This window comes from Bos taurus, chromosome 11, assembly GCF_002263795.3.
Source record: "Bos taurus isolate L1 Dominette 01449 registration number 42190680 breed Hereford chromosome 11, ARS-UCD2.0, whole genome shotgun sequence".
In the NCBI taxonomy this organism is placed as follows: domain Eukaryota; kingdom Metazoa; phylum Chordata; class Mammalia; order Artiodactyla; family Bovidae; genus Bos; species Bos taurus.
This window is the reverse complement of record NC_037338.1, coordinates 78,589,177-78,605,241: the sequence shown is the minus strand read 5'-3', so window position 1 is coordinate 78,605,241 and position 16,065 is coordinate 78,589,177. Positions and strand designations below refer to the sequence as shown.

The 16,065-nt window shown below is 34.5% G+C and overlaps 1 protein-coding gene across 17 annotated transcripts in view; it reads right to left on the bottom strand.

The window, feature by feature from the left end:
• Positions 1-864: 864 nt before the first annotated feature.
• The window catches only part of PUM2 (pumilio RNA binding family member 2), a 117,631-nt gene continuing 102,430 nt past the window's right edge, over positions 865-16,065 (bottom strand). For 10 of the 17 annotated variants that reach the window (XM_005213096.5, XM_005213092.5, XM_005213099.5 and 7 more), the window contains 8 exons: positions 12,058-12,325; positions 11,090-11,219; positions 9,800-9,934; positions 7,266-7,403; positions 6,510-6,635; positions 6,147-6,268; positions 5,281-5,473; positions 865-4,113 (listed from right to left, as the gene is read on the bottom strand). In XM_005213096.5, coding sequence (XP_005213153.1) covers positions 3,982-4,113; positions 5,281-5,473; positions 6,147-6,268; positions 6,510-6,635; positions 7,266-7,403; positions 9,800-9,934; positions 11,090-11,219; positions 12,058-12,325 — 1,244 coding nt within the window. In that variant the 3' untranslated portion in view covers positions 865-3,981. The remainder of the gene's footprint in view (positions 4,114-5,280; positions 5,474-6,146; positions 6,269-6,509; positions 6,636-7,265; positions 7,404-9,799; positions 9,935-11,089; positions 11,220-12,057; positions 12,326-16,065) is intronic. The other 7 variants (XM_024999524.2, XM_005213097.5, XM_003586651.6 and 4 more) reach the window with 1 other exon arrangement.

The following is a 16,065-nucleotide window of genomic DNA, read 5'->3' as shown; positions in this document are numbered from 1 at the left end:
TATAATGAGGTATGTGAAACATTCCCAAAGGGCTAACCGTTTAGAAATCAGGATAAAACTAAAATGGAGGATAAACAATGTGTATGAGAAAAATTCCTTTTCCACTTAGTTTTATGAAGATATCCATTTTGAATTCTACCAAATAATCCACATAGATTTAAAAAATCACCTATAGAAGGGACAGGAAAATGGAAACAGTATTAGCACTGGTTGAGAATTAGGTTTTAGATCTCTTTATACATATCAATTCTTAAAACGACTGAGAATTTAAAAATAGCTCCATCCCATACTAAGGGCTTTCCTGTGGCCCAGAGGTTAAAGCATCTGCCTGCAATGTGGGAGACCTGGGTTCGATCCCTGGGTCGGGAAGATCCCCTGGAGAAGGAAATGGCAACCCACTCTAGCATTCTTGCCTGGAGAATCCCATGGACCGAGGAGCCTGGTGGGCTATAGTCCACGGGGTTGCAGAGTCGGATACGACTCAGAGACTTCACTTTCACATACTAAGGATGAGGGCTTCCCTTGTGGCTCAGCTGGTAAAGAATCCGCCTGCAATGTGGGAGACCTGGGTTCAATCCCTGGGTTGGGAAGATCCCCTGGAGAAGGGAAAGGCTACCCACTCAAGTATTCTGGCCTGGAGAACTCCATGGACTATCCATGGGTTCACAAAGAGTTGGACATGACTGAGTGACTTTCACTTCATACTAAAAATGAAGGTACTAAGGCTGAGATAACATAATCAAATTCAAAAGGTTTGTGAAAAGTGAGGTTAACTTTAAATACAGGCCTGAACCTAGACTGTACTTTCAGACAACATAGTCTCCTAAAGTGCATGTATGTGCAAAGGAAAAAAACACCTGTGGGTAAAGATATGTGATTTAATTTAATCCTCAAAAACAACTTTGAAGTATCATTTTATCAATAAAGAAACAGGGTTAAAGTTTCATCATATGAAGTGTGTAATGACTCTATGTAGTTAGACAGAAATTATGAATATTTTAAGACAGGATTCATACCATCAGTGCAATCACTGGCCCCAGACTAGCATCCATGTGATAAAGGTATTTTCGTTTTCCTTAAATCAGAGTAAACTTGAATGGTCAATGGGAATTGTAATTGAGGTACAGTGGGGTATTTTATGTAGAGAAAAACACAAGACCAGATTTATTTCATACAATGTTATTCACACATTTTTCATTTTCTAATTTATACATAATATACAAAGAAGTGAAGATAACATTATTTCATATGAACCAATAAGAGCCAGGACTTAGACAAACTGGTCCAGAAACAATTCATATCAAAAGACAACCAAGAGTAAAGCCTAAGTGGTTCTGCCCAATTAAGTTTATTCTAAAATGTCATTTTCAGATTATACCAAAACCTCATGCCAATTTATTAAAAGGTGGAATCAGAGAGGTGGGCATCAAAAATGGCAGACCAAAATTTCTAGAGTAATAGATATTTTTCTATGATAAGCCCTAAAATACTGGGAAGACTGGGCTGTTAATGAGACACACAAGAACATCAGGAATCCAAGACAATGGTCCAGTTTCCCAATGTGCTGTTCTCTAGGACTTGCTAAATCTGCAGAAATAATTTGCCTGTGTGAACAGAAGATAAAGGAAAACCAGGAATTTAACTGTGCAAATCCAGGAAAGTCACCACCAATCTCCAACAAGGACAACTTTGATCCTGAAACCATGAGCTGATACTGGGAACAAAAGTTCAGCCCAGGGCCAAGACATTCTGAGGCTGGCAAAACAAAACGGGAAGGGCGGCAGGGAGCAGCCCTGTATGGAGGGGAAAAAAGCTCTGTCACTATGGCTGGGACATGCTGATGAACAAGTGTGACTGTGAGAAGGGACAGTGAACAAGTGGTTAAATTTAATGGCCTCAACAAGGAATGTTGGGTTAGAAAACTAGAATAACTCAACATCAAACATGAAAAACTATGCCTGGCACCCCAAACTTCATGCTGTTATTCTTAGGTTCATGATATGAACAGCTATGTGAAAAACCTTTATGTTCACTATTGTGCTCAGAAGACTGGTATTCTTCTGCAGGCTTCCAATAAAAAAAATCCCTTACATATTCAATTGAAAGAGATAGCATAGTTCATTAGTTTTTAGCACTAAACATAAGTGGGTCAACATAAAAGTTTTATACAAAATACTGACTTCAACAAAATACAAAGCACTTTCTTTATCTTTCAGAAACTGAATATACAAAGCAAGTTTTTTCCAAAATATTTTCATAGGCAAAGGATTAAAAACGATTTTAATTATACACATATGGTCACAATTTTGCCTTAAAAAGATTGTTGGGAAATGTACATAAGGCCGCTTGTAAATGTACATCATGTTACTGTTATGTCTTATGTCCAGAGAAAAAATGTTATCATACAGATTTGCTATTACTTGGGAGTAGGCTATTCAAAAATACAGTACTCTTCTGTACAAAGAAAAAAAGTCACATCACATTTAATAAGATGGAAAAAGCATTGGCCTCCATGGTCATCAAATATCTCAGTCCAATACTTTCTATTATGCACAATACCCTGACTTCTTGAAAGTGACCCAAATCCTAGCATGTCCATATTAACAGAGTCAACAACTATGTTATAAAACAAAATGTTTTCCACAATAATAAAAAGAAAGCTGGTTCATACTTCTGAAACCATATAAAGATAAAAAATTTTAAAAAATCACTCTCAATTTGGAGAAATCAATTTACATTATACAACACTATATGCCAGGTCAGAGGGCAGGGACATAAATGTACACCAAAATGCAAATGTTTCCCAAAGAGATAAAACAAATTCCATTTACAGCATTGAGGTTTACAAATATACACCTGTACAACCAAAGAAAGCATCACTACCAAATTAGCAAGGCTTTTATAATAAACATTGAAACAAGATTTGCTTTCAAAGTGTAAACTTACATCTATTACTACACACACAATGCATATATTTATAGGAAGCAAAAAAAGCTATCTGAATATGTAATCATGCTTAAATGTTGAGCTATCAAATTCACTTTTCAGTGGCCCCTTTTCACCTCTATCAGGTTCCTACTTTCTGAATCTACTATGAAAAAGCAAAATAAAGCTCAACAATTTCTCAACATGTCCTTGTAATTCTATAAGCAAAACAATGTACAAATTTCCACTCTTTCTCATCGCAAACCAAACTGAAAAGTTAAAATGGAACTTAACTTTTCGTTTAGCATACTTAACTGGATGGAAGTGTCACCATGATTCTGTTTTTTCTACCTCTTATAACAATTACATATGTAAGTATATACAATACTTCTGTACATTGCCAGAGACATTTTAGGGCAGTATTTGTATTAAAACCATATCCACTGTAAATACTCTTAAGTTCTTTTCCTTTCAAATCACTTAATTCTTATCTTACTGAGTTTTTATTTGCATGATAGTTTGTGAATTACCAAAATACAACTTAACTTTCTTTTTAAAATACTAATTTATGCAGTTGATTGTTAATCTGTTATAAAAGGCTTCACACAAAGGACAAAAAAAAAATAAGGACTATATTTTTATATACATCTCTATAAACCTGTTGTGCTGTGGGGTCCGTAGACCTACCAGACTGCAAGCCAGTTTATTAAAAGAATACTGTACTTTTCCCTTTAAAAACTATTTTTGTGACTTTACAAGGTAAAAATTTACAAAATATGTGACAGCATTTTTTGATACAGTTACATCATATACAGGCATTCTGTGCTTTGCCCACAATTCAATCTGATAGGTCTCCACTCAGGGCTGAATATAATTTATTCACCACCCCCACCCCCAAATATACACAAGAACCTTAAAAAATTTACAAATGGATGAATAAAGTCAATAAATAGTTTTGCTTTAAAAAAAATTTGAAGATTCATAGTTGAGTTGTGTTTTGATAATTCACAAAAGAAACGTTCCTCTCACATGGTTACATTATCTTCTTTTTTTCCTTTACAGCATTCCATTTGGTGGTCCTCCAATAGGCCCTAGATCTGGGCTATTTTTCAAATAATATTTTTCCAACTTGGCCAGTATATGCTTCCCATATGTATATTTGCGTAAAGTAGAAATGTGAGGTCGAATCTGAAAAATAAATAATCTGCTTAGGAAATCTAAGTTATTTTAGTTTCTGATTCCTAAAAAAAAAAACTGCCCCCAAATCTGGGTGATTTGGAAGAAATAACTGAAATTTAAAAATTCAAATCCAAAGAAAGTTGTCTGCAAAAGCAGTTCTGTTCCACTCAGTCTCTCCAAACTTCTACTCTCAAAATTGTCTAATGAACAAAACAAGTCACTATCCCCATAAACTATTACACATGCAAATAACAGAGAAACTCCAAACATAGCAGAGAAGTATCACTAATGAGCTAGTATATTCTTACAAAGTTTATGAGGGCAGAATTCTGTAACTCTAAGCAACTAGACAAAAATTCAATACAAAATGGAGCAAAGACATGAACAAGCAAGATGTGTTAGAGCTAATACGTTTAAGATATTCAATATCTCCCTAGTGGTTTTAAAAACACCTATGAGAAGAATCATATCATTATCTTTCCATCCAGACTGGAAAAGATTTTATAAGCAATAACTGGCATTGATGAGATAATGTAAACAGGTAAACATCAGACAGATATGCAAACTTGTACAAAATTTTTGGAAAGCAACTTGGCAAAATCTATAAAAATGTAACATGTTCACATACTTTGTGCCACCAATTTCCACATCTAGGAATTTACCTTACAAAAACATTTAATTATGCAAAGATGTATAAAACATTGCTAAGAACAGTTACTAAAAAATAAGTAATTGAAATGCCCTAAATATGAAATTGGTAAATAAATAATGCAGTTAAAAATAACACTGAAAAAACTGTTACAGGTATATATTCTTAAACAGAAATATTAAATTTTAAAAACAAAATCAAGAGGGCAAAAATACCACCAGTGTTCATTTTTAACAGTAAGTTTTCCTGTGGAAAGTAATGATTTCTTTGAGAATCATTAGACTGTAGAAAAAGATAGAGAGAAACCAGCTTAATTGATTAGGTAAATGGTAGGTAAATATGAGAAATGAATGTGATTTTATTGAGCTGATTACCTTAAGAACTTAACAAAAGAGTACAGTATACCTACATCTGCCAAAGCTTTTCCACTGATTTTAAACTTTTTCTGTAGTTCAGACATTCCGAGGAAGTTAAGAGTAGCCTAAACAAATTGAATCATCTATTTTAAGTGCTATAAATAGTATTACCTTGTGCATGATTATCTTTCTCTGAGCAGGTTCAGCCATATCAATCATCTTCTGAACGACATAATTGGCATACTGGTCCTTCATCATGGTGTATAAGGCACTGTGAGGACCATCATTCTGGCAGCAAACTTCGTCAATCAGTAAAGCTCTCTCAGCACGGGAGGCATGAGTAACACACTTTTCTACTACATTGCTTAAAAATTAAAATACATAAACAGAAAATTATTTTGTCATTTTTTAACAGAAAACTTTCTCTGGCTTTTGAAAGAACTTGTTCAGTGCACTGGCAGGCAGAAGAGTCAAAATAGGATTCTCTTCTAATTCTCCAGTTACTTCTAAAACAGAAATTAATATCATGGAAGAATCCATATGGGACACATCCCCAAGTTTAATGGCAGGCCTCTTAAAATGATAACTAAATAATAATTAAACTATCGGGACTTCCCTGGCAGTCCAGTGGTTAAGACCCCAAGTTTCCAATGTAGGGGGCCATGTGGTATGGCCAAACAAAAACAAATCAAAGACCCATAATTCAAGGAGGGGGGATGGGGGGTGAAACTAGGTCATTAATAAGGTCTGAGGCTTTCATGAGCATGAACTAAATAAATTAAATGTGCAATTATCCACACATCTTGGGAAGAAATAATTTTCCAAACACAGATTTAAAAAATGGAATATATGTGGGCAAACCAATTTGTCATGCAGATTCTTTGAGAACAAAAGCAACACTCTAGATGTACCTTTTGCCTCTACTAAAAAAAATTAGAGAGATTGTATTCCAATGTTACAGTCTATATGCATTTCTGTGCTTAAAAAGCCAGCGTGTTAAAAGACCTTTCCCTTGGAATGAGAAAATAATGCAATACCTGGCAAATTTGTGTTGACTCAAGGCTAAGACCTTTCCTCGGATTTCAGAAACAATTTTGCTCTTGTCTTCAGGTCGACCATGTTCCAGTACATGCTGAATAACGTAATTGCCATACTGATCCTGAGTGCAGACATTTAAAAATTGATTTCCTTAAAGTCATTCGTTAGGAATAACGGTAGTTCTTAAAAAAGATGTTTATTATTTTTCTAAAAATCCAATAGTACAATCAAGAGAATACAAAAGGCTTTTGTTTCATTGTGTGTTAACTCTATAATGTGTTAACAATAAATTATATTTCCTTTAAAAAATCAGAACCATTTGCAGAAGTATATAAACGTTTCAAATTTTAGGGATTTTATACCTGTACCAACTGCTCCGTATGTTGGTGGAGTTCTTCTAAGATAGGTAAGGTCTGCTCTGCAGTGCAATGCTCCAGAATGCGCTGGATTACTCTGCAGCCATAAGGATGAGTTGAAAGTACAAATACCTTAAAACAATTAGAAGAAATAAACTTCCAATCTGTGACATTTTTGGAAAGACGGGTTTACACAGGTTTTTGATAACATGTTGAGTTAATTTAACATACAAGAACAGGTAATTTACATTTAATACATCAACTGCCACGTTGGCAAAGACCGGGAAACAGGGTATGCAGTTTAGGAGCTAACAGATATTTTGATCAAAAGGAACCTAATCAGAAGAAGGAAGGCATGTAATAATGACAAAGAATGGATTGTAGGGTAGTGGTAGTGCACACTGTAATCAGACACTATTAATTATTATGTATTAGTTACTAATTTATATTTATTTTTCTGTCTTTTATTATACAATCTTAAGTCTTCTTCTCTCCTTCCCCCTCTCCCAGGAAGTTTGGAAAACACTGTCGGGCTTACAACGCTAACAGCAGTTATCTTTATTTCTTAGAGTAATATAATTAAACTCATCTACATTTTTCAGCTGCAAAAATGAAGCTATCTAATGACTCACACTCTAGAAAGAGGCAGAAATTAACACATATTCAGTATTTATTTCCTTGTATGAAAGTACTAGGTATTATCCTGTGATTTATAAAAAAAAATGTGTTAAATTCTAAGTAGATGACAAAAGTCAATCTTACTTGTCCTTTGAAAGCATCAATGATGAACTGTAGTGACTGTGGCTGAACACATTCAATACACTTTTGTACAACATGGTTTCCATTTTGATCTTTCACACATTTGAGTACATGACCATCGAGCTCCTTTACCATTTCACTCTGCAAAAGAGAAGACATTTAAATTACCTTACCAAACAACATAAAAGAAGATGGGAACAAAAGTATATTCAAAAATTTGCTTCCAATTTTTTATATATCAAAGTTTAAAATTCCTGAAAGTGTCAATAAGCAGAAGCCACTGACGGTGACAATTACTAAAATATTTTGGATTATAATGTAAATGATATTTGCTAAAATATAACCTGCTGCTGCTGCTGTAACCTAGTGATACTCAATTTGCTATATTTAAACTGTCTTCACTGTTTGTATCTTCCACTCATCTTTCTCAGCTGACAACTAATATGATGATATCAGAATTCTATACTTTTCTCTACTAAGCATACTCCTTCCCCCCAGTAATCATCATCATCATTTTTTTGGCTGTGCTGTGCAGCATTCAGGATCTTAGTTCCTCAACCAGGGACAAACCTGTGCCCCCTGCAGTGGGAAGTGTGGCGTCCTAACCACTAACTGCCAGGGAATTCCCCCAAGTAGTTATTACTGATGGGTATTTGAGATTATCAAGCACACAGAAAATGGTAAGGAGCTGAATGAGCCCTGAAGAGCCGTGTAATTTTCATGTAATACATCAATTATGAAAAATTATTATTGAGCACTTTTATTCTTCTTTTTAATAATCTTACAGTAAAGAACTTGATTCAGGGAATTTCCTGGTGGTCCAGTTTTTAGGACTCTTCTGCTGCTGGGGGCCCAGGCTCTCCCTAGTGGGGAACTAAGACCCTTCAAGCTACACAATTTGGGGGAGGGGGGTGGGGAGGCAGTGGTGGTGCATGCACACGAATGGGTGGGCACAGGACCAGCCACAACTTGATTCAATATTTTCCTTTAACATTTTATAACTTCTTCAGGGACAGATTCTCAGGAGATTTTAGATCTTTGCTCATTTAATGGGCAAAGATGACATTTTTCCATTTATATTTGCTTAATAAGCTTAGACGGTAAAGCGTCTGCCTGCAATGCGGGCATAAATACAGTGAGTGAAGAAAACAATTAGTTCTTAAAAGGTATTGCTAATTAGTAAGTTTAGAAAGAGATTGACTTTGACTCTCAAGCTACACACATACAATAAATTCCAGAATTAAAAACAATAATATATACGTATGTAATCACAGCAGTGAATATCTGTGAGAAAATAACATTCCTCTTGAAGAAATCCCGAGCTTTAGAGTCACTGAAGTTGTGTCATAATGGAGAAAGATCAGTAGTTTGTATAGATACTTAGAGCTTCTCTGCTCTTAACTCTCAGACTGATAAAGATATTTTGGAAACAGTTTCAGAGCTTTCTGAGATGCTCTTCCCAGGTTATAATCCTCAAGCTTGCCTTGAATAAAATTCCATGGATGGAGAAGCCTGGTGGGCTACAGTTCAGGGGTTGCAAAGAGTCGGACATGACTGAGCAACTTCACTTGCACTCTTCAAAAATAAGGTTAAACTTACTTACAGTGCATTTTCTTTTAACTATTTTTCCCATAAAATTCTAAGACTTCATTAACACACATCTTAACCCTTGGGGAAAAAAATGTAAGTAACTGCACAATAATCTGTGTGTGTACCTCATCAGTGTAATAGGAAATAGGATTATGAAGAAATGGAGTACATCTAGTGTAAAGGTATTCTTTTTTTTTTTCTTTTAACATGCCGCATGGCAAGTGAGTTTTTAGTTACCCGGCACTGAACTCCTGTCCCCTGCAGTGGAAGCACAGAGTCCTAAACACTGAGCCACCAGGGAATTTCCAGTATTTATGTTTAAAATTTCTCTCACCCAAAGAAGTCTCAGTTGTATTCTGACAGAGGAATCCTTGAACTCAAGATATTACACAAATGTTGTTTTAAGAGGACTAAGTTACAAAAGCAACTGTACTAAAGAATCCAAACAGGAGGGAATTCTCTGGCAGTCCAGAGGTTAGGACTCTGCACTCTCACTGCCGGGGGCTTCGGTTTGATCCCTTGCTGCTGCTGCTAAGCCGCTTAAGTCGTGTCTGACTCTGTACAACCCAATAGACAGCAGCCCACCAGGCTCCCCCGTCCCTGGGATTCTCCAGGCAAGAACACTGGAGCGGGTTGCCATTTCCTTCTCCAATGCGTGAAAGTGAAAAGTGAAAGTGAAGTCGTTCAGCTGTGTCCCACTCTTAGTGACCCCATGGACTGCAGCCTACCAGGCTCCTCCGTCCATGGGATTTTCCAGGCAAGAGTACTGGAGTGGATCCCTTGCTGGGGACCTACAATCCTGCAAACCATGCAGAGCGGACCAAAAAAAAAAAAATCCAAACATGAACTGGTTCATCTAAAGCTTACTCCCAATGCTTTATATTTTCAAATTAAAGAGACATAAAATATAATTTTTTAAAGAATACAAAAATTTTGTCTTAACTTACAATTACCTGCTGGTCAGATGAAATAGACTCTAATGCTTTCTGAATAACACGGCAGCCATACATCTGCAATGCTAAGGGTAGAACATGACCTCGAATACGAGTAGCTAGGGCTAATTTTTGATCCAAACTCCCAAACTGATAGAAAAAAAAAGATTTTATTATTACTTTGTTAACTTGAATAACTCACTGTTTTCAGTCTATTGAATCTATTTTTAAATATTACATTTGGCAAGTAGGTACAGAGAAAGCATTTAGGTATTAAACTTCTCATTTAGTGTAAAGGCCATACACTTAAAAAATAAATATATACCATGAAATATGACATTTTAACCATAAAATACAACATTTTGACTTCAGTGGTATTGACTATATTCTCACCATTTGCAATAGTCATCACAATTTGATTCCAAATTTTTTCCATTACCTCAAACACAACAAACACTATACTCATTAAACAATAACCCCACTCTTTCCCCTACCAGTCTACTAGTAGAATAGGAAGCCCTAGTCAACTTTATGTCTCTATGAATTTGTCTATTCTAGGTATTTCACATAAATGGAACCTTATAATGTTTGTCCTTCTGTACCTGGCTTATTTCACTTAGTTTCATCCATGAGTAAGCATGTATGAAATGCTTCATTCCTTCTTATGGCTGAACAATATTCTACTGTGTATATATATATACCACATTTTGTTTATACATTCATCTGTTGGGCATTTTTGTCTGTTTGCATGTTCAGGCTACCGTAAATAATGCTGAAATGAACACTAGTTCACTGAAGTGCTTGTTTTCAATACTTTTGGGTATATACCTAGAATGGAATTGCTAGGCTATATCATAATTTTATGTTTTGTTTTTTAAGGAACCTGCCAAACTGTTTTCCACAGTGGCTGCACCATTTTACATTCCCATTGACAATGTATGAGAGTTCTAATTTCTCTACATCTTCACCAACATTTATTGTTCTCTATATTTTAAAATACAGCCATCCTAGTAGATATAAAAGGAGCTAGCGATGGTTTTGATTTGCGTCTCCCTAATGACTAAGGGTGTTGAACTTTTTTCATGTGCACATTTGAGTATCTTTCTAGGAGAAATGTCTGTTCAAGTCCTTTGTCCCTTTTTTAAACTGTCTTTTTGTTGTTGAGTTTCATACATTCTGGATATAGAATCTGTACATATTTTCTCCCAAGTATATATTTTTATATGAAAATAAAATTTATATGAAGAATAAACTTTCAGAGCTTTTCTAAGCATTGAGCATGAACAAACATGAATGCATGCTTACCTCAAAAAATTTCTGTATGACATAGTTGCCAAAAACATCTGTCATTAATTGATAGGCTGCTTGTAGAATTTCATTAAAAACCATCTGTCGCTCAGCTGGAGTAGCTCTCTCTAGCTTTTGCTGTATGAATCTATGTGGGAAACATTTTAATGTCATGACAGTATATTAATAATAAGCTCCTGCAAAATCCGTGTCTGATTTGAATATAACACACCCCAACATATATCCACATAAAGTCATTTCCAGAAACAGTATTAATACATCCTATACATTTAAAATAAAAAGAACAAAAGTTATGAAGCATATCTTTGTTAACACCTTAATTTAAAACTTCTAGTCAGACTGGCAAAAATCTGGACATATGGATGTTTAATGTGTAAGTTAGTTCTGGCTGTATTGTAATCAATAAAAAAACTAAAAAGATATTACTGGTTATTCATTATTAATAATTAATTATATTATTACTAAGATATCTCAAACTTAGCAAATGTGTTAGAATTTGAATACTATTTTCTTTTCTGTGTATTATCTTGAGAACACTAATTTGCATGTACTTCAAGTATTATAGTACACACAAATCCTGTTTAATGTAAAGGAACACAAAGCATTTAACTTTGTTTTGAACATTTTTTTAGACAAGTATACACATCAGGGACACAAGTCCATAAATGTAATTCAGAGCACTATTTTCAAAAGGAAGTTTAAAGAAATTAAATGTATTCAGTCAATATAATAAAAATAATCCAACAAAAGAGCATTACTATTTATTATAGAAAACTGAAGAACCATAAAAAATAAATATCTGTATTTTTATAGTTTATCCTCATAAGAGAGAAAAATCCATATTGGATATTTATTTTTTAAACAATTCCAATTTTTATACAGGTTAAATAATCTTGGTCAAGAAAAATCTTGGCTCTTTCAAAGCAAAAATGCAGTGGTAAGTACCATAAATCATAATCACCTACCTAGAACCATGCTGGTCTTGAGAAAACTCAACTATGTGTCCAATCAAGTCTCTAAGTTGAAGGTTTGGGAAGCGGTTGTTTCTGAAATCTTCTAATAATCTACTTCGGCCAGAAGGCATAATATCAGACCTATTATACCGAAGCCGAGAAGGAGGAAAGAGCTGGCTGCTGGAGCTAAATAGACTGGAAGTGCCTGAAGCACTTCGGTATTTTGCTTCTGCTCCAGGTGCTGCAGAGATATATCGACCACTACCATTTGTCAGTCCTCCTACAACAAAGCAACTATGGTCAGCAAATATTTTCTACAAATTCATTCCTCAAATAAGTCACTTAAACTAAAAAGGCAGTCAATAAAGAAATATTCATCCTACTAATTCCTATATGGTATAACATAAAATTAAAGTTGAAGGGGAACTCTCACACATTTACTTAATGTGTGTGACTATAATATATGGGGGAAAAAAGAAACTAGAAAAAATGAAAAAAAGAAAAAAAACCAACCCTGTATTTGTTCTTGGCAGTTTAGTTTAAAAACATCTAACATCATACACAAAACCTATATTTGTTTTTGGAAGCTTAATTTAAAACATAATTACAACTAATGTCATACATAGTAGTATCAATACCAGAATATTGAAACCACTAACAAAATTTTCAGTTATATTAACAAACAAGTTACAAATAGCTATAGCCAACTCAGATTTCAAGTCACTAAAAATAAAGGCTGATTGAAATTTATCCACAATGTTAATGGAATACCAACAACTAAATCTACTTTTTTGGAATATATAAAAATTCATTAAGTCATATACACTTGTATGTAAAGAAAAATGATTTCTCAGTTAACCTAATTAAACTTCAAACTTCAAAAACCCACAACATAATAAAACTAAATCACAAGCTAATTATTAAAATTTTTAACTTAAACACTCTCCATAAAACACTATTGTTTTACAGACAAAAAACAGGAGCAGTAAACATATTTATTATTTCTATAGTTTTAACGTCGGTCATTTAAAACAAATGAATAAAAAACCTCTTTAACTTATATCCCATTCCAAAGAATACTAAAGGGCAGTTGATAAAAACAAAAATAAATAGAAGCAGGTAACTGTTCTTATGACAAATAAACACTTAAAAGTACTTGACAGTGTCCTTTTAAAAAAGAAAAATGTATAGAAAATTGGAAAATGCATACTTAGTAGTACAGATAAACAAAATTCACTGTCAGCTTTATACTACTGCGATTTACTTCAATTTAGAGTAGTGTTGTATGTACAATCCAGGCCAGAGTACAGATGGTGCCAAGGACACACTGTCAGTGCAAAGTTATAGAAAGGCATTGAAGGCCAAAAAGATTTACAGGGATAAGGAGCAGTAAAAGAGTTATAATCCTGGAGAGTGAACTGGGTTAGAAAATTCCTCTTTAACTTTCAGTTCCCACTATTCTAGTTTTATTTTTCTTCATTAAATTTCCCATCATCCAGGATATTATACACATTCATTACGTATTTGAATCCTCAGCCCCATTTCCAATGTCAAGTGCCACAGGGCTATATTCACCTACATGCTAGATACCTCATGCCTAAAACAGCATCTGACGCATGGTGAGTACACACATATTTGTAAATATTTAATGTAGTATCAACTGCCTATGGTCTAGTTCTATAATACCTTAGAAGTGTGTAATTTTATACACCAAAGTCATTAACATCAAATTCTCAGGTTCATTCCAGTTCTACCATAAATTTGTGCTCATATATAAAAACTCTAAAAGTAAAAATTCAGTGTTAATACTGTCACGATCTTTTCACTATTATTAATCCTTCTAGTTTCCTATTTTAATCTGTTTATAGAACTATCAGTTGTTCACAGCAATAACTGATCCTTAGCCCATTTGAGTCTAACAATTCTTTAACCTTTTCATAGAGAAGGGGTACTCTGCTTATCATTCCAATTTGTTTTTATAAACAATGATTATGTCTTCCCATTCAAGGACTACTGTGATGATGTCATTTTATACTAAAATCCTACAGCATCCTGCTAGAGTACCTGCTCTACATTCTTCAGCTTACTTTTCAAACCTGTATTCCAGACCTATTTTTCACATGCATTTCCTAACAGTACCCTAATGTTCAATTCTCTCCTTCTTACTCATACACACTTATCCCAGAAAATGATAATTTTATTTAGTACCTTCCAAGTAGCCCTATCAATATCCAACACAAATTCCTCCCGTGTCTAGATATTTCTTGATTATATTCTACCAGCTCCTAATACATCAAACTCCTGATGTACTCTTCGACAACATAAAATGTCCAATAATGCCAAACTGCTTTGAGATTTAAAAATCTTGGAATTTCAGTTCTAGAAGACTAATTATAACTAGCATTTTCATATATAAAGTTGAAAAATTAATTTCACAAAGGGTCAAGCTGCCTTTGTTTCCTTACAAAGTAATTAAATATAAGCATTTAAACTCAATTTAAAATATATGTTTAAACATTTAAAATGTGGTTCCTTTTAGGGAATTCCCTGCTGATCCAGTGGTTAGGATTCCACACTTTCACTGCCAAGGGCCAGGGTTCAATCCCTGATCAGGGAACTAAGATCCCATAAGCCACGCAACCAAAAAAATAAATAAATAGAAGTAAAAATAAAGATGGGGCAGGGGAGAGTTAAACACTGAAAGCATATCATCGAAAACATAATATGAAATTTAGGGACATTTTACAAAATTGGCCTATATCTTTAAAAAATGTCGAGATCATAAAAGGCTGAGAAACAGTTCAAGATTAAGTTTTCAGGACACACATACATACCCTGATATGTTTATGAGTAAGGGACATTGTGTCTGCAACTTCCTTTCCAAAATACCAGGGGAAAAAATGGGTGAGAAGGGACCCGTAATGCAGAGGGGGATAGAGTAAAGGGAAAGAACAATAAAGCAAATTCACTTAATATTTGGAAAACCTGGGATAAACTAGATTTTTAAAAAATTGTTAATGACTTTAAGTCTGAAATCATTTCAAAATTATTAAAAAAGCAAACAAACTGGTCATTTATATTCATACCCCTGCTGCTGCTCCTGTTTGGTTACTAAGTCATGTCCAATTCTTTTGCAACATGATGGACTGTAGCCTGCCAGGCTCCTCTGTCCATGGGATTTCCAGGCATAGAAATCCCAGGCAAGCATACTGGAATGGGTTGCCATTTCCTTCTCCAGGGGATCTTCCCGACCTAGGGACTGAACTCAAGTCTCTTGCTGTGTAGGTGGATTCTTTACCACTGAACCATTTGGGAAAGCCCACCATACTATTGCTACTGGTCATCTAAAAGCAGATGTGTTCTCCACCAAATACTCCCTACAATTTATCAGTGATCTCACCCCTAACATTTATGACTCCTTAATCACTAGCTTAATAAAACATATGGGACACAGAGAGCTGTGCTATTAGTTTCACAGATAAAGTCACTATGGTCCAAAAGTGATGTGACATGTAGCTAGTCAGCCAGGACTCTTAGGTCAGAGGTTATCACACAGCTGTATGCTGCCCCTTATATGCTATTTACACAGGTATCTATCAAGCTCATTCATGACAACTGAATGAAGGCAAACACCTAATAACTATACTAGCAGAAGTAATATAAGTTTTCATTAATTTCCTTGAGAAGTCCATTGTTTTAAAATCCTTCCCTATTAAATATCAGACATCAAAAAGATCTTAAGATACTGACAAAAATACAGAGGAGAGAAATATACAACAACTGAAACCACAAGAAAATAAATCTCATTTTCCACCTCCCTAGGATCTGAGAAGGCAGCTCCTGAACCTATTATTTTTTTCTGTTTTTTAAAAAGCATAGATTCTCCAATCTTTCCCAGTAGATAGTTTTTATTTCAAAAAAGAAAAAAGGTCTACTTCAAGATTACTCTGATAGAAGTTTGGAGGCTAATGGATTAGAATCAAGATAAATTAAGGTTTCATTTTGGATTCAGGCTGTCAA